General features: G+C 42.7%; 1 protein-coding gene and 1 pseudogene across 11 annotated transcripts in view; one reads left to right on the forward strand and one right to left on the reverse strand.

Annotated features, from left to right (window-relative positions):
* Window positions 1–26,236, forward strand: part of Clybl (citramalyl-CoA lyase) — a 233,793-nt gene extending 207,557 nt beyond the window's left edge. For 4 of the 11 annotated variants that reach the window (XM_015997505.3, XM_042285335.2, XM_042285338.2 and 1 more), the window contains exons 5-8: window positions 1,096–1,189; window positions 2,551–2,718; window positions 7,227–7,351; window positions 25,920–26,236. In XM_015997505.3, coding sequence (XP_015852991.1) covers window positions 1,096–1,189; window positions 2,551–2,718; window positions 7,227–7,351; window positions 25,920–26,042 — 510 coding nt within the window. In that variant the 3' untranslated portion in view covers window positions 26,043–26,236. Of the gene's footprint in view, window positions 1–1,095; window positions 1,190–2,550; window positions 2,719–7,226; window positions 7,352–8,118; window positions 8,772–23,529 lie in introns of those variants that run through there. The other 7 variants (XM_006978776.3, XM_042285336.2, XM_076545600.1 and 4 more) reach the window with 4 other exon arrangements.
* LOC121832446 (U6 spliceosomal RNA) lies at window positions 11,221–11,311 on the reverse strand (annotated as a pseudogene).
* Window positions 26,237–27,923: the final 1,687 nt, after the last annotated feature.

The following is a 27,923-nucleotide window of genomic DNA, read 5'->3' on the forward strand; positions in this document are numbered from 1 at the left end:
CCCTTGATCCATTGGCCTTTATACCATTTCCCAGAATGTGTCTCCCATTCCACCTGACCTTTGAATAACTGTCTAGCACCCCCTGTAACCTCTTCTCAAACTTTCTAGTCCTTGGTATTTTTGTATTTTGTTTTATTCTCTTCCACTCCAGAGGGCAAGAGGGAAAAAAAATCACTAAAAAAAGTTAGGTGACCTGAGATACAGAACGTACAAGCAAATGCTCAGGGGAGCTTTACAGAGCTGGAGGACTGTGCAGGAGGGCCAAGTGCAAATTCTTGAGGCTCCTTCAAGCCTGTCTCGTGACTAACTCCTTTATACAGATAACCACAAAGTGCTCCAGCCCACCCTAGCACCCCTGAACATAAACAAGCACATCCCTGAGCTGGAATCAGGCACATACAGTGATTTAATTTTAAAGCACTATTTTGCCATTTTATTCAATAATGTATTTAGGAGCTCCCATAATGCTTGAAATTAGCCAACAGTATCCCCACCACTTCCTTCATTCTGTTCCTATCCACACAAATATTAGCACATTATAGCCCCAAGACTCACAGTTACGTCTACAGCAAACGTGATTCGGCTTTCATTTGGACATGTCAGAGTTGCTTTGTTCACACGCCCTGGGTGACTCGTAACATTTTTATTTCCCCTTCGAAGTTGTAGGTCTTGCACTGCCTGACTTTAAGCCTAAAACCATTTTACTTGATGCTAATGCAAATAATCCAATTAGTTTGATTTCAAAAATTCTTTCCTCCTCTCCTGCGGCTTTATGTTTATTACTTAAGAGTCTCTTAAAGCAAAAACAAATTCTGAAGAAACATAAATTACTTATAAAAGAAGCTAAAAAGAAGTTCACCCAAGTTCTAGAAAATTGAGTGGCCTCTAATTTGAGCATTATAGCTATATGATAACTAATGATGGCGATATGAATGTAAACACCAGGCAAAGCAAATGTGTACGAGGTACTTATCTGAAGAACATTAAATGCTTTGGGGAAGGGCTTAGTTTATTTCAGCCAAAGCGTATTAGCATCTTTCCTATCACTAATGCACTGGCTCCCAGCCTCTGAGACTCTTTTCTGCTGTTTTCCAGGCAGTGTGTGAAGAGGCACTGAAGACTGGGCCTCAAGTGGGTCTTCTCCTGGATGCGGTCGTTTTTGGAGGAGAAGATTTTAGAGCCAGCATAGGTGTCAAAGATCTCTCTGTCTCTCTGTCTGTCTCTGTCTGTCTGTCTCTGTCTGTCTGTCTGTCTGTCTGTCTCTCTCTCTCTCTCTCTCTCTCTCTGTGTCTCTCTCTCTTCCTCTCCCTCTCCCAACCCCTCACCCTCACCCTATGTGTGTGTGTGTGTATGTGTGTAATTTTTTCTTTGCCCCCTCACAAAGGGACATTTACATAACAATGCATATTTTCCAGCCCTGACCATGGCTTTTCGTGACAACTAACTGACCACTACTTCCTGATAATTTCGGGCTCCATTTCCTGCTTTCAGAGTCCTGAATTATTACTTCTGCTCATTTATAAAATAACTAATAAAGCCTCTTGAGCCTTAGGCATGCTCAAGAACATACAGGGTCTGCTTGGCTTCTACTAACATACTACATAAACAGCCTGATGCTGGCTTAAATATTTTGTCCTCACATCAGTCCAAGACCTGGGCCTCCAAACAGAATGTTAGAGGGCTATAAGATTGGCCTCAGTACAGTGTTTTCTCCATTAAATGTAGTAGGCAATTATTTTTTTAGATAGATTATAAATTTGCCTTAGCATACGTTTCAGAACATTGATTGTTAGAAACCCACAGGCCTGCCGATACCCGCTGATGTGCTCGCTCCCCTGAGCGCTGCACTGATCTGGGTGCTCCTATGGTTGGAGACTGAATGCCAAGGTCACAGAAAGTATTTTCAGACCCACACCCCAGGGGTCTGGGGACACTTTTCCTACTATTATAGCCCAAGTTTAAGCAGTGATACACCCCCTTCCCTCAGGGTGAAAAAGAAAATTTTATTTTGATGTGCGTCTTCTCAGGAGACTTTTAGGTGTCCCACAGCTAAGGTACTTTTCTGCCTCTCCCAAAATGAGAGTCTTTCTCCTTTCTCAAGTACCCAGCCAAACCCCAGAGCACAGGCTCAGGATGTCTTTGAGGATAGATGTGACAAGACAGCACATGCCTTTCCTAAGAAGTGAACCATCTCCCCACACACACAGCCTCCTGGACACTTGTTGTAATGCTGTCTTTGGACTGACACTCTCCAAGTGATAACCTAAAAGAGGAATTCAGGCCGCTGTGACCCCACTTCTTTCTCCTCCTGGAACAGAGGGGGGGCCTTTCCCTGATGCATGGACAAGCGATTATATTGAAAAGATGTGCCAGTTCACTAGATATACATGCCATTCAACATTTCTTCCCCATACACCTGTCTTCCTGTGTGTTTGAATAGTTGCTTTTCTGGGGTGCAGTTCCCAGGGAGACATGTATGTCCTTACAACCTGGTCTCTGTAGTGTGTGTCTGGTTAAAGTCTCACTTTTCTGTGCACACCCCACTTACAGGCGCGACAAGCAGCAAGGACGCCCAGGACATCCTCTATGCCCGACAGAAGATTGTCGTCACAGCCAAGGCCTTTGGCCTACAAGCCATAGATCTTGTATACATTGATTTCCGGGATGAAGATGGACTTCTCAAACAGTCAAGAGAAGCCGCCGCCATGGGCTTCACTGGTACGATTCCTGGTGCTGTCTTAAAAAGTGTTGTGCATTAGCAGGCATCCCAGAAAAGAAGACGTCTGCTCCCCCAGGACCTGTAACGTGAGACAGCCGCAGACAGCAGAAGGCACATGATTATTACCTGGGTTGCTGGGTGGTTTTCTCTCTCTCTTCTTTTTTCTGTCTCTGCAAATTATAAAACATAACACTTTTTTGAATTTTTTTCTTTACATTTGTTACTTTTTTTCTGTCTTATTAAGAATTTCAGTATATTTTGAGCTGACCCCAGGCAAGGGATAAGGGATAATGGGAGATTTTTAGAGTGAATAACTGTCATAATTTAGGTTGATGAAATATAAGAAAATGTCCCTAAAATAGTTAAAGTATTAATTCATTTTTTAATTGATGATACTGCCTATGGTCTAACTTTTACTCATAACTATTTTTTTAATTATTTGGCCACTTAAAGCCCCTCTCCCCTTCTGTGTCTCCAGTAAGTGTCTGTGTACTTGCCGACACCTGTGTACTGACTGGCACTGGGGCCATGACTCCCTCACAGGCCTGTGTGGGGTGCAGGCAGGCAGCTGACAGCCATCAATGTGCTCATCACTCCTGTCCCCATGAGTCCAGGGAACAACTGAAAACCATGTTTTGCAACAGAACTCTGTCTTTTGAAAACCTTAATAGACGCTTACACATAAATAACCCTGTGCAGTTGCATAGAATGTGTACATGATTGCACATACACACACACACACACACACAGAGAGAGAGAGAGAGAGAGAGAGAGAGAGAGAGAGAGAGAGAGAGAGAGAGAGAGAGAATACTCTTGTTTATCTATATGGTGAAAGTGCTAGGATTGATAGCTATAAATACACCCAGCCATGAGGAGGAGGAAAGGAGGGATGGAAGGAGAGAAGGATGTTATCCCTTTTTAAAAATATTTTGATACTATACCTCGACATAATTTAACTGAAAGTCTCATAAAGTACCTTGAAATGAAAAAGGTATGTTAGCAGAGGATGGCTTATCCTGAAACAAATGGAAAGGCTGAAGCAACAGTACAGTAATCTTAGAATGAAATGACCCTGTATATAGCAGAGCTCTAAAATAAACCCGAGTGCCTACGTTTTTAAGCTTAAAAACATATGATCCCATGCATAGAAATGTTGTTCAATGATTTGAACTATTACTAGTTTCTCCTGATATTTAACAGGTACTGAGAGAGAAAGGAATCTCCTGCTGATCAGTGCATGGGGCATGCCTGACTTTCCTTCTTCCAGTGGCCAGTTAGGATGTGGCCCAAATGGAAAAGCTGGAAGAAAACTCCATGAAATCTATCTAATAGACCCTGATGTTGTTGGCCTATAACATGTGGCATTGGCTGCCAGGCAGCCAGATGTTGCTCTGAAGTGGGAACTAATTCAATAGGAAAGAGCTCCCAGGCCTCAGCCACCAGCCCTTCATGTTCTTGGGTTGATGTTTTTCCAGCTTCCTCTGGGGCTCAAAGGTTTCTCAAGATACAGAACTGAATTAAATTGGTCCCCAATTCAATCTCAAAGGACAAGCCATTTCAAATCCGGTTTAAATGTCTAGACTGTGCCCGGCTCAGCACGAAGAACTCATGAACCTGGCACTATTGTTTCTGCCCAACGGGGAGCATTGAGTCACAGGAAGATGGAGGCCAGGGTACGGGGAGGTACCGAGGGCACAGTGCCCATTGTACATCCAAGTGACAGAAGCTGGGGGCTGGGGGCCACACGCCATCCATACTTACTGATTTTGAGAGAAAAGGTCTTTGTTGCCACAATTTTATTTCTTCATACTAATAAAAGGTGGTCAAAAGAGACTATGTATAGCATCTTTTTAACCCATGCTCTCCCTGAATATTTTATGCTGTTCATTATCTTAGGGTACTAGTTTTTTAGAATTCAATTGTGATACCTTAAGCCTTGTTATAAGAAAGGGAAAGAGGAACTAGAAGATGAAAGGGAGGGAGGGGGAGAAGACAAAATATTGTTACCAAGTGTACAATACTTGGCTGAAGCAGGTGGTCAAAGGGCTTAAAAATCAATGAAAGTGTGCGTTACTTGTAACACCGATAGAGGCTGGGTTGACTATGCTTCAAAACAAAAATTTAAATGCGTATGTACACATATTTAGTTTTATTTTGTGAGAATATAATATAATTATATCATTTCTTCCAAAAAGAGTTATCATCACACAAAACAGTGGGCTATAGTTTTGGGGGTTTATTTATTTATTTACTTTGATTTTTGTTTTTTTTTGTTTTTGCCATCATTACTGCATGGGGTCCCCACCCACACTGACTGATCTAAAATCAATCCTTTGACAGTGTACATAGTCATTAACTTTAGGATTTTTTTAAAATAATAGAAAGACACCCAAACTAAAACTCGGGAGAAAGCTTTTCCCATTCCTTCAGCCATTACAGTTACTACGGTACTACACGCTGCGAGGCAAGATTATAAATATGAAAAGCAATATAGGTTTCCTTTTTTTCTTTCCTTTTTTTTTTCTTTTGCACTCTTTTGTAGAAGACAGAAATGACACCATCACACGGTTACCGAAAAGGCTTGGCAGGTATTGATTTAAAGCAAGATGTATCAAGTGGTCCTGTAAAAAGGATCTCACGGTCATAAATTTTAATGCCGTCCAATTTTGCACCCTCTCGGTAACTTGTCAATAACGAGCCTTCTGGATAAAATATTTTCTTGGTTCCCACACGGCAGCAAAGCCTGTTACACAGTCGTTGGAATGTATATAGTGACAAAAGAGCCCTTGGCATGCGAGGATGCATAGATTTAAAAAACCCAACATACATCTTAATAGTGGCCTCTTCCTAAAACGTGGGTACTTCAGAGCTGTTGGGGATTTCACAAGAATCGAGCTAGCTAGTTATGTCTCCTCCTCACACTACAGTGCCTGTACCAAAAGTTTCCGTGAAATCCGCCTTTTTGCACAGCAGTGTAAATTATGTACATAAATTATAAAATCCAGGGCTAACCATTAGGAAATGACTATTGGGTACTGACAAGCTTTTTAAATAATATTATTACAACTATTAAATAAATTATGTGGAATTAATACCTACTATTTGAAAAGAGTTCACATTTGTAGCTCTTACTATTTGTCTCCAAAAATTAGTCTTCAAATAGTTTAAAGTGTCTTTCTTTATGTAGATTCCTGACATTTTCCTGTTACGCTGACAGGCAGGAATGGAATGATAATACAGAATGTCTTAAATATGCCAGGGTCTAAAAAATATCTATTCACCTAAACTTTTCTTGAAACACTACAAAAAAAATCCCTATTTTACTATTTTTACAAACATTGTTCCTTTATCTATTCAACAGAATAAGAATAGTAACAGAAACTGGTATTTTACAAAACATCTGGGCTGTAATTTGTAGTTGTTAAATATTGAAACAACTGTTTCAAAAGCAAAGCAAATTTATGTAGCAACAAATATAGTTAGCAGCCATTAAGTGTATATCAGTTTTAAAGAGGCAATTTATGTTCATAACTTTATCATGTAATGTAATATAATCTCATCATTGTGACATTAAATTATATTGCATTTTATTAATGGCCCAATTAAATACCATACTTCCTCAATTGTTAAATTTTTTTTTATTAACAGTGTTATAATTATATAGAATCCTTTAAGGTCTGTGTATAGATGATGCTTTTATTTAAAATTCTTAAACTTCAAAAAGAATCAAAGAATTTTTTGAAAGTATTTCTGCATAGTTACGATTTCTTGTAGTTTGAGCACAAACCAACTCTCATACTATAACAAAAAAAGGGAAGATCTGAATATATTTTTGGATAGATAAATTTTCTATAATATAAATTGTATTTAATAATTTTTAAATAAAATAATTTAGATGCCACAGTATTCAAATCTGCCTTTTATTTTATAACTCTAGACATATTTTCATTGAAATATGCATGTTAAAATGACATGCTCAAAATAAATTAAATTAAATATATCATCATAAGATAGTGTTTGGTATTAATATGGTCATAACATCTGTAGAGGGCTTAACAATTGACATGTCATTGGTATAAGAACTATAGGAAGCAACACAATCCTCCCAAACAAGCAGAAGACAGCTTATACAATTTGAGAGAATTCTCATTTAATTTCATTCTACCTTTAACTCAAAATAATGGATAATTTACAGACATTCTCCAGTTAAAATCCCAGGCAAAGTAGTTATTCAATAAGCTGCCTTGTCCAGCCACCTGTAACTGAAAATGAGAGATTTTCTACTCTGAAGTGGTACTTCTAGGAATCTAGACTATGGTTATTCCCGTACTTGTACTTGTTCTTAGGTGATTTTCTGGAAAAGCCTGTCTGATTTGGGGTTCTATTTTGTGCTGTTTACTTCTTCAGCACCCACTCTGTGAGGCACCCAGGGATGTACCCAGCTGGACGCACTTGGTTTGTGTGTGGTGTCCATCCAGGAGCCTCCAGTGCATTACTCTCCTTGCAGGTAAACAGGTGATCCACCCTAACCAGATCGCTGTGGTACAGGAGCAATTTACTCCGACCCTGGAAAAAATTCAATGGGCTGAAGAACTGATCACCGCCTTCAAAGAGCACCAGCAGCTGGGAAAGGTAAATGTTTTGTCAATGCCTCAGTGATGCTGGGGTTTAAAATACTATGGGCAAGGATGAGAAAAAGTAATAGCCTTTGAATGCTTAAGGAAAACTCATTGCATTTGGCAGAAGAAATGGGAAATGTGAAATGGAAATAAGATTTATTACAGAGAAAATCCCTGAAGGTAGATACCCATCCTTTCCCTAAATAGCTCACTAATCAGTTCCCCTCTCTCATTGTACCTCTTCTGTAAGCTGTGTTGGCAGCCTTGGAAAAAGTAAGTCTTGCTAGTTCCTCCTGTGAAGTCTTCAAAGCAGCGCTTGTATGAAAATAATTTCAGATCATAGTGAGCATGCATCATAACGAAATAAACACAGTTTACCACATGGTTCTTGTAGAGAAAAGAAATAAATTTCAAGTTATTTTAATTGGGGAGGGGAATTAGAAAAAAAAAAGGTACTAACGTCTCCAGTTTAGTCATTTAGGAGTGGGAGGTTGTAGATGGATTTGTACCGATTTCTGGACCTGAGATTTGGAAAGAATGGAGGGCAAATTAACACTGAGTACGGTTGTTCTAATTTAGTGCTTCATTGAGCCTGGCGTTTCCCGCTCTGTGGGTTTCCGCTATGTAAATATTGCGGTGGTAATGCACAATCTGTCTCCACTTTGTGCCAGTAACACTTAAATTAGGTGTCGCCCGAAGGAAGATTTTACGCTACTTGCGGCATTGTCAGTTAATTATCTTAAAGGTTATTTGCAGTAATACCGTTTGCCTCTTTTTCAGAGGGGTGGGGGAAAGTTGCATTTATAAATCGAACCCAGAGATAATCTCTCACCTTAGCCCATGCCTTCCCGAAGGAATGGAGTTGTCGTGCCTTCTATGCAGAATTACTTAGGAAAGAAAGACTGCCGAAAGCTTATTAAAGTCCTCAGTGTTAAATACTCAACGCTTGTGAAAATGAACAAATCAATAAAAAGACAGCAGAGAAGAGCTGGTTTTCAATGGTAGACCTGTGACAATCACGTGAGAAATGTCCTTCGCACGTTCCCTGTTATGAAGGACACCTGAAAATCTCAAGACTTGTACAAGTGGGTAACAATACTAAGTGGGTCGTTGCTATCGATGTCAGCCTTCCACCATGAACAGGCATATAAGTCACCTTCCCCCAACACACACGCACACAGACTGATGTTTGTACAGATTCACACTTAATACACAAAGCCAGAAGATCTACAGGGGAACACAGGACCTTACATTTGGATGTGAAACCAATTTTATGATAAATAGCATTGTTTTTTCATATCATGTCAGTGGTGGCCATCAAAAATATTGTGCACTTCACAAAAAATAATTTTAAGTTGGCATTGTATTTTATTTCTGTTTATATGTCTCAACCCAAAATGAAGCTTGCCTATAAATAAACATATTTACATAGAAAGAAAAGCTGTGCAATCTTTCATTGACACACACAAACGATTCCATCTATCTCCCTCCCCCACACCTGCATGCTCACACGCACACGCGCACACACACGCACACACGCACACATGCACTCACACACGCACATGCGCGCGTGCACACACACACACACGCACATGCGCGCGCACACACACGCGCGCGCGCACACACACATGCACACACACACACACACACACACACACGCCTTTTCCCTCCTTTCTGCCTTATGCCAGCTGACAGTGTGCAAGCACCAAGCACTTATTTTAATAGGAAACGGAGGCAGGATGTGCTCCCTTAAGATGGCAGACAGTCCAATGTGGACTGGTTCTGCCTTGATGAACCAGGCACACTGTTTTACCTGAACCCTGCTGAAGGCAGATACCTGGCCTTATAAGCAGATAGGAAAGGTTATCCTCCATTTCACCAGCTCCCAAACAAAAGTCAGACCAGAAACACTCCTGTCCTGCCATTTAAGTTCCCGAATGGAGACTACAATCCCTCCCTTTCCATTATATCTTGAAAATGTTATTCCTTAGGGAAAATTGCCCAAGACTTTGATAATAGCGATGTAAATGTTAAGTTCTGGGCTTTTTTCTTTTCTTCTCTAAATAAGAAGTGGCCCTCTTGTTGGGGCGTAATTGGGGCATAAGCTTTCACAACAGTGTGGCAGGCCAGCTTTTCTTAACACAGAACCATAGAAATTGGAGCAGAGGGCATTACCTATTAGGTCATTTCTTCCCTGTCCACTTCGTGGAGGTTTGTTTCCTACAGCAAATGGCCCTGGTGCTTTTTGTCCAGCGAGGTTTAAATGACTCCAGTAATGGAGCCTCCAGTAGGGACATATGGTTATTTTATCCAGTTAGCTGATTTTTTCACTGCCTGTAAACTGGCTGGCCTCAGACACGGGGACTGCAGGTAGGTGCCTCTGGATCTTGACGGGTTCTTGCGGTTTAAATAGCGTGGGTTCTTTTGGCAGAGATCTTATATAAATAAGTGCTCAGTTGTAGGAAGTATCACCTCCAACAAACATCTAATCTGTTTTAGTTCAAATGTGTGCCATTTATGAAAAATATGAACCCCCGGATATTTTGTCCAAAGCACAGATGACTCCCAAGGATGGGAAATGGCTTGCATCCTGGTGAGGTGTTCATGAATTTCCCTGAGGCCTCGTCCCTCTCCTCTGATGAAAATTTCATTTAATTAATTCCTTTAAGTAGAAACGGTCCAAGAAGGCAATGTGATGTAGTCTTGCCTTTTCTCTTACCCCCATCTTCAATTACGTCCTTTCTGCTTGGAGACCGAAGCGTGGCTGAAGTTGGCAGTTAATACAGGGCCATTTATGTTTTCTAATGTGATAAACAGTAATAGTGAAAGCCCTACTTTGTCTTCCTGTCTCTAAATGGCAACAATCACGGGAAGGCTATGTCCTGGGCAGGTGAGTTGTTGGGGCTCAGACTTTGACCACTCAGGGTTCTTTTCTGTTAGAAGTTCCATGGAAATTAAGTCTAATGCACTTAGTATGAGAACATGGGGAGAACAATTTATCTTAGAAAGATAATGATGCTTAGCCCGCCTAGTCTGTTAGTGAAGCAGTTTTACCTGACAGAGCCCTCCTGTTAATACGAGCGGAAGCAATGGGCTGAAATTTGGAACCTTGGTTTGGTTTCTCTTATTAAAATCTGTTAGAAAAAGCTTATTCAGCATGAGCTCTACTCCTGTTTTAATTCCCAGGAAGTAAAATATTTGTAATTCAACTGACATCAGTTGCAACGTGTTTACGCACATTATTAACCACACGGATTCCTCCTTCCTTCCTTCCTTCCTTCCTTTCAGAAAAATGTATTCTGAAAGACAACGTGCACATCATTAGTTCTTCTAGCTTCAAATTAGTCCATTAAAATATTTAAGTTGAGATAAATCATTTTCACAAGGTTTGCTTCAAATGTATAAAAATTTTTCTTTAAAATTATTCACTTATCATATATATATACATAAAATCAATCATTTTTATCATATATATAAAATAAATCTCTTTTTCATAGTGGTAATTTTTAGAATATCTGAAAATTCTCCATTCAGAACTGGATTTAGTATTGGCTTAATGAATAAACATGGCTTTCTTGTTTATTTTTTTAATCCACTAAGAATTTTACATAATGTGAAAACTGGATAATTACAGTGGAAACTTCTCAAGTCAATACTTATTGTTGGGATTAACAGAAACTGTTAATTACACAGAATTAAGTACCTACGACATATATATTAATACAATATATAAAAGCATATTTGACCCTGAATATTTCTCACATTTGTATTATGATGTTGCTGCTAAATCTTTCTTCTGATTCGTTGCTTATTAGACAAGAATGACAGCTCACTGCTTTTTGTATCATCACTCATCAGAGGAATTCTTTTTTTTCAACTTGTAAAAATATGGAATGCATGTCATCCTTGTGCGAGGGCCATGCTAATCTCTATATCTTTGCCATTGTAGTGTATGTACTGCTGGAGCGAGTACAATCAAAGGAAATCTTAACACAGGAGTCACCAATTCTCTCTAGTGTGGAAAAGTGTGAAGGACCAGCAAATATATGCATAATATTTATGATGAGTTCTGAGGTCCTTTGTTAAAATAGACACAGTCTTGCAGAATCTGGCGCAAACCTGAGTTTGATTCAGTTTTCCAGGCAATCCCTCTTTAATCTCATCATTGCCCTGAGTGCATCATGTCAGTTTGGAAGGATTTTGTTTGAACATCTTTAGCAGTTTTCATTCATTACAGCATCACAAGCTGACTAAGTACCGAGGGAGGGGGAACTTTCATTCAAGATCTGGGTCCCATTAACAATTATAAAGGTCAAAGGCAAGGTCAGTAGTGACATAAGGACTGTAAATATCACACATAACTGGAACATTCCTGTTTCACTCATGAAGGAGCAGTGGTGCAGACTAATGAGCGGGCATTCATAAACACTTCCTATGTGGGGATATCAATTACAAGAAATCTCTTATTAAAGCAGAAAGGAGACGTTGGTTCCTTTTATCTCAAAACTGCCAGCTGTACTAAATCATCCCCGTCAGCTACGGAAAGCAAGTGATTTTCATAGGTATCGAGCTCCACACCTTCCCTTTATGCTTCTAAATGCGGGCTTTACAAAAGAAATACTGTTCGATCCAGATGGCTCTCTCGAAGGCTCCCTGAGAGAACTCGGGAGAAATCTCTCCAGCCAAAAATATTGTTCCTACTTGTCCAAGTGCCAGAAAGCCCACCGCCACGCTTCCACACAGATCAAATAAACCATCTAAAGATTTGCTTGTTGTCTTTGTCATCTGAAAGAATTGAACCACTAATAGATAACAGTGTGTCCCCATTCCCGCCCAGCCACCCATCCCACCACCCACAGCCTTTCCCATCTATTTCTGAACAACAATCCGACCTGTACCCAGTGAATCCGGGTGAAAATGAAAGATGGGGCAGCAACGTACTTCTGCGATTCCTGGCAACTGCTTTTTCCCTTTGTGTGCCTGTTCATTTAGAGTTTTCGGAGCTATATGCTATATAATATCCACTTCAAAAAGTCCAGCCCTTAGGGAATCTGAGTGTGCCAATGATGACTTTATGACAAATTTGATACACACTAAATAACAATTAAAAAAAGAAAACCGCATTTAAAGCATGGTAGTGGAATTCCCATGCTGCTCTGAACTAGTCTTGTTTTTTAGAGGCAAATGGCCAGTCCAGCATTAAGGGATAAGAGGATTTTTGTTTTGTTTATTTTAGTTTTCATTTTCATTTTTCGTAGGTTGTGTGGTAACTTTAAATTATTGGCTTCATCTTTAATATGATTCAGTAAAGCCAATTCTTGAAGTATAATCAAGATAGCTTTACTCTGTATTTCTATTTCCCCTACATCTGAAAGCTTTTTTAAATATCTTATAGTCAGACTTAAAACCCAAAATAATGTTTGGAAACCACTCACATCCAAGTGGTTATAAAACTGTGACCACCATTCTTAAATAAAATAGTGCAAATATGGTTTCTGCTGGGTAGCAGTGAATACTGACACAAAGAACAGAGTGTGTGTGTGTGTGTGTGTGTGTGTGTGTGTGTGTGTGTGTGTGTGATATGTGCCTGTGTGTGTGAGTATTGTGCTGGTGTGCACTAGCATGTGCACATGTAGAGGCCAGAGGTCAGTATCAAGCATCATCCTTTCTCATTCTCTTATTTTTTGAAAGGTATTCTCTCACTAAGCCTGGAGCTTGCCATTTTGCTAGAGTAGCTGGCCAGCAACTCCCCCCGCGCCCCCCCCCCCCAGTCCTCCCAGCTCCGTCTCCCCAGCACTGGGGATACCAGAGCCCACAGCACCCAATTTTTACATGGATGCTAGGGATCTGGAATCAGTTCCTCATACTTGTGCAAAAAGACCTCACCTGCTGAGCCTTTTCCTCAGACCCCAGATCGAATCTTAAAAGGATTCGCATTATAAACAAAATGTGAATGGGGTAGTTCAGATTTATTCACAGACCCCGTTCTTCTGACCTTGAGCGAGAACCAACAAGGAAGGAAGACTGGGACTCCAGGTGTTCACCAGACCCTCCCTGCTATCAAATCCCAGTGGACCCGCCCCTTTCTTCCCAGTCCTGTCCCGACCTTGTCCATCCACCCTGCCCTGGAAGGGCTTTTGGTTGGCTCAATTCACTCTAAACCCGCTCTCTACGCCCAAGGTAGATCTGAAAGGATCCCAGTAAGGCTGGAGAAGCTTCATGTGGCCCAAAGCTGAGTTTCGTCACTCAAATGGTGACTCCCGGCAAGGATACACAGGGCCAGGAAAGGGCCGCTTTGTGCCTTTCCTCCTCTTAGGCTCTGTCTGTAGACATGTTTGTGCGCCGCCGTGATTGCCTTTCCCTGGCTTCCTCTTTGTTTCCCATCTTATTTCTCGTCCCCTATCTGCACCCAACCCCCGTCGTCTCCTCTGCTTAACTGACTACAGAAGTCTGAGAAATCCTTTCAACAGTTGGTGCTTTTAAGCTTTATTTTTCGTTATGTGTTTGTGTATGTGTATGGGGGGGTGTGCCTGCAGAGGTTAGAGGTGTCCGGCACCCTGGAGCTGAAGTTACAGGTACTTGCGAGCTGCCTGGTGTGGATGCTGGAGGTCCTCATCAAGAGCCCTTAAGAGGTCTTAGCTGACGCAGCATCTCTCCAGCCCTGGTTTTTGGTGTTTTATGGTGGAATTTTGACATTCTAGTTTACATTAAAAGCCAGCAAATGACATTTCACTTATTAAAAATGTAAGTCACACATTTCTAGAATTCTCTATTTTTTCCACTTTAGTAGGACTTGATAGAAAAAAATATGGAACTGTCTCACTACCATCCTAGAGAACAAAGAATTCTGTCTGCTGCCACCATGTCTCCCTGTAGCATGCTAGACAGAAATGGGTACTTAAAACACACTTAGAAAACATCATTGAACCAACATCTTACAAATTTTTAACTGTGCTGAAAATAAATTGCTGGGGCTTTGTTTTTCTTTGAGACAGGGCTTTTCTGTATATTCCTGTCTGACCTAGAACTCACTATGAAGAGCAGAATGGCTTCAGACTAAAATGATCCTGGTCACTGGTGTGTGCTGCCCTGCCCTGCTGTTAACAGTCCACGATATTGACTTCTTGCAGTCCTCTAGAAAAATTAAAAGACTATCTCCCCATCTGTTGTACTTAAAAAAAAAAAAAGTGTTAGTGCTCCAATAATAAATTACTTTTTAGTTCATGTTAGCCCATTTACATCTGATTTCTTAAAGAGAATAAGCCTAGGAGCTTAGCATTACTGATCTTAGCTATACATTGGGGTAATGTGGCATTTACTGTCTGGGATTTCCATCAGCGATCATGGCTTATGTTTGACATGAAGTATTGTTTGGTTGATTGGCTGGTTACTCAGTAATTAGCTGAGGATGACTCTGAATTCTGTCCTCCTGCCTCCACCTCCAGAGTACTGGGATTACAGGAGTTTTTCAGTGCCCCAAGAGCCTAGGATCATGTTCACCTCAGCTTTCCTGCTTATTTGCTTCAACCTTTCCAGCCACGCGCCTTCCAAAGCCACTTTCCAGAATTGTTACTTCTCTGACTTCCTAAACCTTTTAGTGAATCTGGAGTTGATCTTGCCAAGGATGACATGTAGATTTTCTTCATTTTCTGCATAGAGTGAGAACTAGGTAATTTTATGATTGTTCCTTACAAAACTAAATGTGAACGCTGTCCCATCACTCATCCTCTGTCCACTCCCCTTCCATATTCTTGGAATTTACCCCATTTTGGCCATTTGTCATTATTCTGATTCTGGCCATTTGGTGAGCATTTTCTCTACCTTTCTAAATTCTTGTAAATCTATTTGTCTTCCAGCTGATGCTCTGTCAAATATCTAGCACATCTGAATCTAGTTTCTTTTCTTTCTTTTTTTAAAGATTTATTTATTTATTTTATGTGTATGGATGATTTGTCTGCGTCTATGTGTCTGTATACCAGAAGAGTGCATTGGATCCCATGGTACTACAGTTATAGACAGTTGTGTGCATTGGATCCCAGGTACTACAGTTATAGACAGTTGTGAGCTACCATGTGGGTGCCAGTAATTGAACCCAGGACCTCTGGAAGAGCAGCCAGTCTAGTTTCTTAAAGAGACAGCTATATTTAAAACCTGTGGGGTTTAGAGGGGAGAGAGTCCAACATGCATCTTTGTCTGCCCTTATTACCAAAGCTGGTGTCTCTCAAACCATTAAAGCCATTCGGAAACCCAGCCCAGTTGCACATCACATGTTTTCTGCTCCTTATGGGAGCTTTTGACGACAAATATAGTTAAGTACCTTTGACCAGACCAAGGAGACAGACTGCTCAGTGGGTAAAGGCACTTGCCTCCAATTGACAAGCTGAGTTCAATTCCTGGGACACACGCAGTTGAAGGAGAGAACTGACTTCTAAAAACTGTACTCTGACCCCCCATGTGCGCTGTGTCACTCCCATGCCCCTCCAAATAAACCTGAAAAATGTTTTTGCAAAAGAATCTTTGGCTAACACTGTCAGTAGCAGCACAGGTAGTTATGTGATGGCCATAGTCATGGTAACCGTGACCCTGATGGTGCAAGAGCGATCAGGGTAGAGGTCCTGTATTTTGGCGGAGGAAGGCCTGTCACCACAGAGGTGACTCGGGGGCAGTGGTGACACTGCCGACTGTTCCCACTGACAGCCTGGACGGCCGTTGTATGCTTTCTTTAATCTTTACACACGTATTGTTGGCAAGGTTGAGAGCTGCAGAATGGAGTCTGGCGTGGCACAGCATCTGTGGGGGATGGTGCATCAAGATGAGGCACCTGTGCATTCAAGTGCAGATGTGGCCCAGACCTCCACAACAAGTGGCCTTAAAGGGGAACCAGAGAAATCAGAAGACCTTTTCCCTGTGAGTGACAGCAGCAGGCTAAGGATTACTACCACAGTGTATCCACCATGAATCATGTCCTCTCTGTTTGGGGGATAGCCCCTAGAGGGACTCTGTGGTGCACATGCCCAGTACCCTCTCAGGCCAGGCCTGACTAGAGCTGCCTAGAGACCACACACAAGCCTGTGTTCTGTTCCACATCAGGGGCTCTGTGCTGTGAGTTTTGAAAACTGCGAAGCTATGGAGAAGGTGTAGGGAAGGAAGGGGGAGGCTAGGAGGGCTTCTCCTGGCTCTAACTTGGAAAACTGTGGGATCTGGACTCTTTCAACCTCTCTGAGTTTGGCTTCCCTAGGTGCTCAGCAGGTTGCCACCACCCATGTTCTCCCGCATTCCCAGTCAGGTGAACAGCCACCCCCCAGATCCGGTACACTCTATGACCATTTAAATGGCTTGCCTATCAAAGGCTGGGGGAATGTCGCCTCTCTAAATTCCAGCCGCGGCATGAGGAGCAGATTAGCACAGCCTGCTTTGTGGTGCAAAGTGCTGGGCTGGGTCCCTTCAGCTGGGCTTTCCCCAGTTTCTCCTTGAGATACTTAGCTAGCTTCTGAAAATTGCCTGGCAATAGGAATAAATGGTTGCTGTATTAACATTAGAAATACTATTAAAATATCCAGCAAATTATCATTACAACCTGAAGTGTTTAAATTAAAAAAAAAAAAAAAAAAAAAAAAAAAGCTGGGTGCTGGAGACATGCAGGCAAAACACCAATGCACATAAAACAAAAATAATAAATAAATACTTTATTTTTTAACATGTTCTCTTATTTCCCAAGCCTCCAGTAAATACCCTTTTAGTATTTTCATGACGATTTTCATTTATTTATTTATTTATTTATTTTTTGTTTCTTGTTTTTTGTTTTTCCTGTGCAGTGTTTCTCTGTGTAGCCTTGGCTATCCTGGAACTCACTTTGTAGACCAAGCTGGCCTCCAGCTCAGAGATCTACCTGCCTCTGCCTCCCAAGTGCTGGGATTAAAGGTGCATGTCACCACCACGTGGCTACATAATAATTTTTAAAATATACATCATAAAACAAAGGGGTACATAAGCATCAAATAACCACCCCCTCCTTTTTTATTCCTTTTGGTAAATTGTTACAGTTCTTTTATAGACTTAAAATGCCACTCACATATTATGTAGTTGCAGTTTGTTTTTCTGCTGCAGTACTTACAGTAAAGATCTCTGAGTGAAAAACTCACAATGCAAGCAGAGTACCGTTAGTTTTTCCCAATTCAGTGGTTGAAATAGCATTTTGACATAGCTTCTGCCTGCCATTCATTTGTATTATTTTCAGCTTCATCTTAAGTAATAATATCTCTGAAATGATGGTACAGATAAACTATTCTTTAAGATTAAAAATTTAAATATATAGTATGTAAAATAAATGTATATTAAATTTTCAGTTTTTCCTGATCACTTCAGGTAGGTGCTACACTTCTCAGGCATATTTTGGGGTTCACAGACCAGGGGCAAGAGTTTGGGATTTGGAGAAAGCCTTGGATTCTAGCTCTATTCTTTTCTTGTTTTCATACGTTTCTTAATCCCAGGTTTTGTTTTGCATCCCTAAAGCTGAAATGAGGGTCAGCAGAAAAACGTACTTGCTATAGAAGCCTATGGCTTGAGTGGCACCCAGAACCTGTGGTGGAAGGAAGCAGCTACAGAAAGTTGTCTCTGACCTCCATGCGAGTTCTGTATGTGCACACACATGCACACACACACACACACACACACGCATGTGCGCACATGCATGCATGCACTTGCAGTAATAAGTAAATTTAAAATTAAAATAAAAACTTGATGCCTTTATCATACTACAAATGAGAAATTACTTTGAAAGCAGCACTGAGGAAGTTGAAACAGAGGTTTGCCTTGAGTCTGAGGCCAGCCTGGGCTACACAGTGCATTCCGGGCCAGCCTGGGCTATACAGTGCATTCCGAGCCAGCCTGGGCTATACAGTGCACTCCGGGCCAACCTGGTGTAATAGCAAGACTTTGTCTCAAATACAGAAAATAGATTGTGAAAGTATAAAAGTGCATTCAACCTGGTCTGGTGGCACACGACTTTAATCCCAGCACTTAGGAGGCAGAGGCAGGCGGATCTCTGTGAGTTCAAGGCCAGCCTGGCCTACAGAGCAAGATCCAGGACAGCCAGGGCAACACAGAGAAACCCTGTCTCAAAAAACAAACAAACAAAAAAACCATGACCTCTCTCCCTGACTACTTTAATTTAGACATTTAGCCCATTTCCTCAGACCCTAAAGAAGACTTCAGCCATAGGCAGATCAACAGAAAGGCCTTGTATTCTACTATTCAAAGGACTGACATTACAGGACTGCTCCACAGATCTGTGATCCCTGGGACCTTTCATTGGCCTTACCTCAGGAGTCTTTAGTGACCAGAGACACGAGACTCCTGCACAGCAGAGGACTCTGACCCCACTCCTGCTTCTGTGTATATATCCTACCACGTCCCAAATCCCTCCACACATCCAGCTGACAACCTGACCTTCTAAACTTGACCCTAACAAGCCAGGGTTGGTGGTGCACCCCTTTAGTCTCATCACAGAGGCAGAGGAAGAGGCAGGTAGATATCTGAGTTCGAGGCCAGCCTGGTCTACAAAGTGAGTTCCAGCACAGCCAGGGCTACACAGAGAAACCCTGTCTCAAAACAGAAACAAACAAAAATAAAAACCCCACCTGTTTCTCCAAGCTCTCTCCTGCTTGGACTGCCCCCATTTTAATGGCACCTTCTCTCTGATTTCCTTGACCTTTAAGTACCACACACAGATGTGACATACTTGATTTCCCTTGAATGGTTAAGTCATTGACACTGGTTAACTTCACCTCAACTCCACATTACAGTTTTGAGGTGAGCCTTTATGTTCTGCTGGAGACTTGGATTTTGGTCAGCTAGCCAGTAAATGTTACCAGACCCGGGAATGATCAAGGATACAAAAAGACACTTGTGGATAGTGTCTAACTCCATCTTCTATTGTCCCATCATAACCCAGCTCTGGGTTCCACTGGGAAACTGACTGCCCTGTGCCCTGGTCACTCTTTTCCTGCCTGCCTTCTCCTCTTAATTATTACTCATTCTTCATGTCTCTACTTGAGTGTACTTGCCAAAGAACCACCAGATTTTTACCAAGTTCCCTGCTGAATGTGCTTCCACATCATACCTGCTTTTCTATTGGCTGGACATACTGTTTGTATTTTATCGTTCCTATAGATGATCATTTAATGCCTTTTCCTGCATTAGGTGAAGGCTTCATGAGGTCAAGGACACATCTGTTGTATTCCCTGCTGTAGCAAATCCCCCATCTAACTATAACAAGCATGCCATAGGCTCTAAATACACTGAATAGTAAAGGACCAGAAGTGAACCAGGGTCCCACACAGTTTGACAGGTGGGAGGCAGGATTCCAGGTCCTTGAGACCGACTGGTATGGACCCTTACTGCATGTGTAGAGTACCTATGGACCCAGCAATCATGTACAGTAACAAAATTTTGTTCAAACAACTGCAGGCCTTCCCTGCCGTCCAAAATAAAGAAAAAAGTAAAGGCCCAGCCACAACCAATAGAACTCCATTAAACCTGTTGTTCCTCCCCCATCTAGCTTCTCTCTCCCTCTCCCTCCTTTTTTCTCTTCCCTCCCTTCCTCCTCCCCCATTCTCCAGTGTTATGACCGTCACATGCTAGATCAGTATCTACCCTTGAACCCTAACCTCCGATCTTCCTTTAGTGCCTGTCATCTTCATCAGGTCAGCCTTTAGGGAGCATCTTCTAGACGCATGGTGTGGGAGGTCCTGGGTGCTGGATAACTGGCCACAACCCTAAGGGCCTCCCAACATAATGAAAAAGACAGCCAGAAACCAGTAATGACGAAAGGGAGCAGACAAGATCCATCACAGCAGCTCTGTAGGAAAGGTCAGGGGATGACCAAGGAGGCTCAAAAGCCCCGCTGGGACAGCTTCTTTAAACGTGTTGAAGCATCGGGAGGGGTTTTCTAGGTACAAGAAAAGGGTCTTGGAAGAGAAGAGCATGTGGCAGAGCAGGGGCCTTGGGGCCAGGTCTTAGAGTCCGACTAGGGAAGTAATGTGTGGTTCAGTGAGTCCCAAGGAAGTCAAGGAAGGGCCTAAGCAGGTGAACAAGCCCATCTCACAGGTAGTGGTGAGACCGTGATGGGGACACCCATCACTCCTCAGCTCTCTTAGATCTCTGCCAGCCAAACAGCCACAGCACCCAAACTCCCCATGAAAAATGTACATCACAACCAAATTGTCCAAGAATTCTGCCAGGGAACAGACTGGGGGACAGGAAGAAAGGAGTGGGTGGTGAGCAGGTGGTTGAGTCAGTAAAGCTACTGCTGTGCAAGCGTGAGGTCCCAGGTTTAGATCCCCAGCATCCACTTAGTGGAAGCTGGGTATCATGGTAACCCCATAATCTTGGATCTGAGGAGATAGGGGTCCCTGGGGCTTGCTGACCAGTCATTCTAGCTGAATCAGCAGGCTCCAGGTTGAATGAAGACCCTATTTCAAAAACTTAGGTGGAGAATGCATTAGGAAGACTCCCAAGGTTGACCTGATCGGACCCAGGCATAGCCAACACTGACAAAAATATGGGCCAGCAACATGGACCCCGTGGGTCAAGGAACCTGCTCCCAAGGCTGATAGCCTGATTTTTGTCCCACAGGATAGAGAGGACTGGCTCCCAAGATTCACCCTCTGACCACCATGAGTGTGCACACATACACACACATAAACACACACACATAAAAAAAAATATTTTTAAAGAAAAATGTTAGGAATTCCCTGGAAGCAACTGTCTCGGCAAAGGGCCCGGCACCATGCTGGAGTAGGTGTCACCTTAAGAAGCCGATGCTAAGGAGAGTCACAGCAACACCCCACCTGCATGTGCCAGGGAGCACGGAATGTCCAACGGCGTATCTGGGAGCAAAGTGACCTGGGAGGAGAGCATTCGTTTGAGCTGGGTTTGTAGCTCAAAGTCGGAGGACTTGCCTCCAGTGCCTGGGGCTTCCACCCTGGTGTGGAAGAACGGGGAGGGTTAGTAGTGGGGTCAGCACCTAGCAAACTGGCCTGTTAGTGCTCTAGAAAAGAAAAACACAGAAACCGACCATTTCCCATAGATGTGACTTCTCCTCCCATCTCACCACTCCCCAGAAAACAGTCGTCTGCCTTCTCCTGAAAAGCTTCCGGGAAGGAGGAGGTTCATGTAACATCAGGGCCACTCTGAACCGTCCTTGGTTTGTGGTGCTGGGGATGAAACCCAGAGCCTCTTCTTTAGTGCCGTTCATCACCAGGAACGACTTTAACTCTACCATGATGTTGGCCCCCACTTCTGGAACCTAAATCACAGACCCATGTGCAGTAAGTGCCAAGCCACTGGCCAGGCATCTACAATGACCAGGACACAGTTGGTCACCGTAGAATGAAAGCCTGCAGAGCTGGAGCCCTCGGCAGCTGCTGTGGGGTGTGTGATGTATGCGGAGTGCACAGCCTCGGATCTGTGGAGGTGTGGGACTGGGGAGGAAGACGCTGACTGGAAAAGTCACCACAGACCCACAGTCTCCACTCATTCTGTCCTGAGGCATCTGCTGCGTTTCTTCCTGTCTGCTGCTGAGACTGGAAGCTCTTAGAGGGTAGGGGTGGAGTCTTCTCCATCCTGGCCTAAGAAGCTCCCCAGGGCCTAGCACAGGCTGCTCTATCCACAATGGATGGATGATCAGTGACTAATGACTAGCCTAAGAAAAGCTGTTACTAAGCACCTCGAGGACACGTTGTAAGAGGTCACAGGGCTCAAGTGGTCTTACACTTTGTAGGCTTGGACTTAGAACTTGGTTACTTCAGCAAAAACACAAGGTCACAAACTCAAGTGTGCATTGGAATCATGGCACAATTCCTGGCGAAACTCCAGGCTTTCTGCATCTAACTCTGTAGGGCTGAGCTTGGAAACTGCAATTTAACATACCCCCTCCAACACAAATAACACAGCTCAGTCAGACCTGTTATTTGTGTGAGCGTCTGATTCAGCTAATCACAGAACATGCTTAGCACATTTTTCAATCCAAAAGCTTTTAAGAACACACAGGATTTGAATCAGATAAACATGTTTTGAGGCTAGAGAGGTGGCTCACTGGTTAAGAGTATGTAAGAGTTCTGATTCCCAGCACCCACATCAGGCAGCTCACAATCAAAGGGCACTGACACTGTCTTCTGAGTTCCACGGGCAACTGTAATCCTGTGCACAAACCCACACACAGATGTACACACATATGTAATTCAAAATAAATCTTTAGAAACAAGCATATTTGTTCCCATTCTATCCTAATGAGCCACAGGATGGACTTGCACCAGGTTGTTATAAGATGAGAATGGGTAAAAGCCATGGGAACAGAGATTTGGAATGGCCTCTTTCTCAGCCTCCAAAACAGATTTCCCACGGGATGAATGATAGCATCTACTCCTAACTGTTGTGGGCAGTATTCATGAAACAAAGTATATACAACTCCAGCAGTGGTTCTAGGATTAGTAACTGTTCAAAAAATTATAGCTGTTATTATTTTGTCAGCATGGTTCTTCAGCCATTTGGTCACAAGCACAGTATTGTTTAAAAGCATTTTTTGAAGATTTATTTATTTATTATGTTTATAGTATTCTGCCTGCATGTATTCCTGCAAGTCAGAAGAGGGTACCAAATCTCATTACAGATGGTTGTGAGCCACCATGTGGTTGCTGGGAATTGAACTCAGGACCTCTGGAAGAGGTCTCTGAGCCTCTCTCCAGCCCTCCTAAAAGCATTTTTTAAGATTTATTTACTTTTATATAAGAGTATTTGCCTCCATGTATGTGTGTGCATTATGTGCATGCAGTACCTGCAGAGACCAGTAGTTGTTGGATTCCCTTGAACTAGAATTACAGACATTGTGAACCACCATGTGGGTGCTGGGAATCAAACTCTGTCCTCAGCAGGGACAGTCGATGCTCTTCACCATTGAGCCATCTCTAGCTCTTTAAAGGCTCTTAAAACAAAATTATAACCTGAATCTTGAGGCTGATAGATGTTCCTTGTGTTTTTTGAAATGGGATGCCAATTTTCCAAAAAAGCATCAGCCAGTGAAACAGAAATTCCTCCATCATCTTCAAACTGTCCCTGAAAATCCAAGGAGCTTTGTGACTAGTCAATTTTTTTTAAAACAAGTCCTGATGCCAGACTGTTTACATTGCCCAGATAAATCCATACATTAACAACAACAACAACAGGCATATTATGAATTGAGTACGAAGGCATATGGATATTCTTGCCAGATCCTCCAGTTCTGAACACCAGGAGTCATCAATTTCCAGAGGTAAAGGAAAGAGAACAAGGATACTACATCTTGTTTTCCACTATAATAAAGGAAATCAAGCCAGAACTGCCTCTACATGGGGGAGGGGAGGGGAGTGCTCTTTCTCTCTCCAGGTCTTGAAAAGCAGCTGGAAGCATTTCTCATCTCTGGTGTGCTTGAGGAAGGCAATACAGTTTCAGGAGCCATGGTCTAAATGCAAAGGCATCACCTTTGATTCAGGGCTCACCATTCTTTTGTCTGTTTGTTTTGTTTCATGTGCGGCTACCCCAGCTTTCTCTCTCCAGCCTGTTAGTTAAACCTTGGAAGGACAGATGCACTGTTTTACAGGGGCCATAATCCACTGTGGGCGGTAACGAAGAGGCCCTTGTGTATCCTCATTTACTCCAATAGGAAAACTAGACTATTGCCTTGTAAAACAGCATGGGACCCACACCCTGATCTCCATGGAATGCTAACCTGGGGAACCTCCCCAACCAGATTCATAAAATTCATCATGGTCCTAGATGACCCAAATTAGCTCTAGGCTATATGGAATGGGCCAAAGGCCAATTGAAGGATATAAATGGTAAAAGAGAGAGGATCAGAAAAGTGACCCAAATACAGGATTTTAGGTCACACAGGTGTGCCTAAGAGTCAGATTCGTCATTCTAAGGCTAAGAGGGTTAGGCATTTCTGGGAAAAAAATCTGGTTATGTAGACTTTTTAATTTCTCTCTATTGAAAGATAAAATCTAAGCTATCGCCTACGATTCTCTGCCATGTTCTGTTGTTTACTTCCATCGTGCAAGCACACTCTTGGTGCCTATCTTATAACCCTCATAGTAGCTCCCAGCATGCCCATCCCAGAAGCCCTGTGCAGGAGCAAGGGCAAGGCTGATTATCGACAGGCTGTACTTTGGCTTATGAAATAGGAAATGGGCTGTGCTATATACAAATGAACCGGCAAGGGTTAGGGTGGCTCCACCCACTCTCAGATCTCCAGGAGCTCCTGCTGTCTCTTTGGGCACATCCTTGACAACAAGTGAAAAGAAAGTGAAAGACGTGGTTAGAACTGACTGGTGTGACCCAGAGCTAGAGCCGTTGTCTAGAAGGGCCCAAGCCTCATCTCTCGCACTTCAAAGATAAATTATTTTTAAAAACCTATTGAAAAAGCAAGCGTAGTAGCACATACCTTTAATCTCAGCACTCAGGAGGCAGAGACAGGCAGAACTCTATGAGTTCAAAGCCAACCTTGTCTACATAGCAAGTTCCAGGGCTACATAATGAGACCCTGTCTCAAAAACACCAATGAAGAAAGTACATGAAACCAGATATGGTAACTCACAGCTGTAATTCTAGCACTTGAAAGACTGAAGCAGGAGGATTGCCTTGAATTGAAGGGCAGCCTGTGTTAGAAAGAAACAAGAACAAAACTCAAAGCCAACAAGAACACAAACACTTAGGTGATACTATGGGGTCTGGGTATGCTACCTTCCGTCAGTTGGATTTTCCTTCTTTTGGTTCCAGTGAAGGTTTGAAGTTGGTAGACTTGGTGTTACCTGTGACTCTAACCCTTCCCAGTCATGTAACTGTGGAAGATCACTACTGTAGGCCCCAGTGTCCCAACCTGGAACAGGGCTCCTGTCACATGCCACACCGAGTGGGTATTTGCAGAAGGTTTAAGAAGTAAAGAATCTGGAAGATGGGGGTCCACAGGGGTTGTGGGGCAGATATATCTCCCAGTCCGGTTAACAGACAAAGAGTGACCGCTTTCTCATGGACTCGTATGCCCAGCAGCATGATCTCTTTGTTCACTGTAGTCGACTTCACATTTTCTCGTCACCCTGGAGCAACTAACTCCTTCACTATGCCTGGCAAGAAGGAAGCATTTATTAAGCTGATAATGCACTTTTCATAAACAATAATCATTCACCAGAGCATATTACTGCTTCAAAGTCCCACACGATATTTTAGAATGAAATAAGGAAGTATTTAAATTTGTCTTCCACAGTTGTTTCCTGTTTGATATTTTTAAAGAGTGAAATGAACAGTTTGCCATGTTTTGTGTCTGATGTGTTTTTTCCTCTCCATCAAAATGCTGAAGGATTTTTTTCCCCCTTCCCTGCCTCTGTAGGAGGATTAAAAAGAAATCTTTCCCCTGCAATTTGCTCTGGTTTTTCTCAAAAGTTGGGCAGGAAAGTCATCATACCTCAGGTGGGATCTAAAATGTTCTCGTGGTACGAGAGTGTACGCAAGAAGAGAAGCCTGTAATTTTCAAGCATTCTTTCAGGAAGTTTGTATTCTGTTTTCCAGGGAGCCTTTACTTTCCGAGGAAGTATGATCGACATGCCATTACTGAAGCAGGCCCACAACATTGTTACGCTTGCCACATCCATCAAGGAAAAATGATCTGTTAAATGAAGGCCTCCTCAGGCGGGCTGAATGGATACAGTGGGTTTCTTAAAGACAAACCACGGTACCCAGGGCAGCTTGCTAGCATGCCAGATCGGGACCTTGTTTCATTTACAGTTCACGTTAGGCACGACTCCCCTTGTGTCGTGCTGACCTGACCAGTTATTCTAAAAATAAACTTTCTTCCTTCGGAATCTAAGCTCATGGTTTTACTGTTGTCTATTACTGTGTTATAAAATACGGGTTTATTTGTTTCATGGGGAGGAAAGATGGATGGGGAGAAGTTAAGTCCTCAATGAAACAGGTGTTCTGGTCTATATACACTCTCCCCATTCTTTTCTTAGGAAATGTTTCCAATATTGTTCATTTATATAGTGGACACTACAGCTAATTTTAAGGCTAAGTTTTTAAAGAATAATATCAAAATCAAGGTTTCAGCACTTGTGAGTAATCATCAGATCAGACGATGAAGATGACATTGAAAATGTTAGGTATGATATTGGCTTATAAAAGACAGCTTCTAAAAAATCAACTTTCAAACTGATTCCCAGGGGGAGCCACTGTCCCCCAAATGCTCCATCCATATGGTGACCCCGAAAGCTCTCATCTTGGGCTAATACTTGAGGTCAACAGTTACTGGCAATTAAAAAAAAAAAAATCAATGCAGGGAAAACAAGACCGTTCATTTTCCCCTTTATCTTCCTGCTGAACTGTTCGCCATTGAGGCCATTTCCCCTGTAAATGTAGGGCCAAGATAGGGCTCCCTCAGCCATAAACTTGTATGTCTAGAGGACACAAAGCCACGGGGCTGGTGCATATGGCCCCCTGCAAGATTTGCATCACATTAGAGATGAGGCTGTGGGTCATATGGGTGGTGTGGTTAACGGGCTTAGTAAAGCTGTTTTGAAGAGGTTAACCCAGCTTGTAGGAAGGGTAAACAAACATAACAACCAGCCATTGTTCTCTATTCAGCATGTACTCTTATATTGAAGGCGAAAGGGTATTGAAGCCTCAGAGGATCAACTTGTGCGTGCCAGAGGACGCCAATGAAGTTTGAAACACCAACAAGCAGAGATTTTGTTTCTCTTCCTCATTAAATCATGAGCTTTTGTGTGGAGACTCTGGACCACTGTTCTTTAAGAAATTAGCAGAATGGGAAGTTTAAAACTCCACACCAACCTTTTCATGACCTACTCAGCAGCGAGGCTGTTCCTCTTAGACACACACTGCAGGGGAAGGCTGTTCTGTTTATTTAAATTTGTAAATAGAAAACAGTTGTTTTCCAGGTTCGTTTTTCTCCTTCTCCTAGGCCCTTTTGGGGCACTCCCTTCGTGGCCGCTGGCATGTGCCCCATCCAGGCGCCTACTTTTCACCCTGATCCTTTCAGTTCCTAGAGAAGGCCCTAGAAGGTGGATGGCGTATCATCACACCAGCGCCAGGCCAGAAACCACTGTTTCCACCACCATCAGGAACCCCAGTGCAGGGTAGGAAGGGGAAGACCACGCTCTGACTAGCATGTGGCTGAACCAGACCCAGAGCTGATAGAGCTGGAGAAACACATTCTTGAGATATGAATATTCACAAGCAGGAAACCTGAGGGGCCAGCTCTTAAACAGAGATGAGGCTGCTGGGCTGAGGCCACCTGCTTTGGACCCTGACTTTCTGCTTCCCCATGAAGGTCTTCACTAAGAAGTCATCATTTCTCACTTGGGCCACCCCCTGCCACCCTAAAGTTTCTGGAGAGGCTGGTGGGGGTGAAAGGAGGAGCTGTCCTCCAGGCGGCTGGTGCTGCAGGACAGCGGACAGGGGCATTGGACTGCATTTCTGGGTGAGAAGCACCCCAAATCCCCATGTTGCATCTGGAATCATGAAGTCAAGTGTACGCA

Source organism: Peromyscus maniculatus, chromosome 9 (genome assembly GCF_049852395.1).
Source record: "Peromyscus maniculatus bairdii isolate BWxNUB_F1_BW_parent chromosome 9, HU_Pman_BW_mat_3.1, whole genome shotgun sequence".
Classification (NCBI taxonomy): domain Eukaryota; kingdom Metazoa; phylum Chordata; class Mammalia; order Rodentia; family Cricetidae; genus Peromyscus; species Peromyscus maniculatus.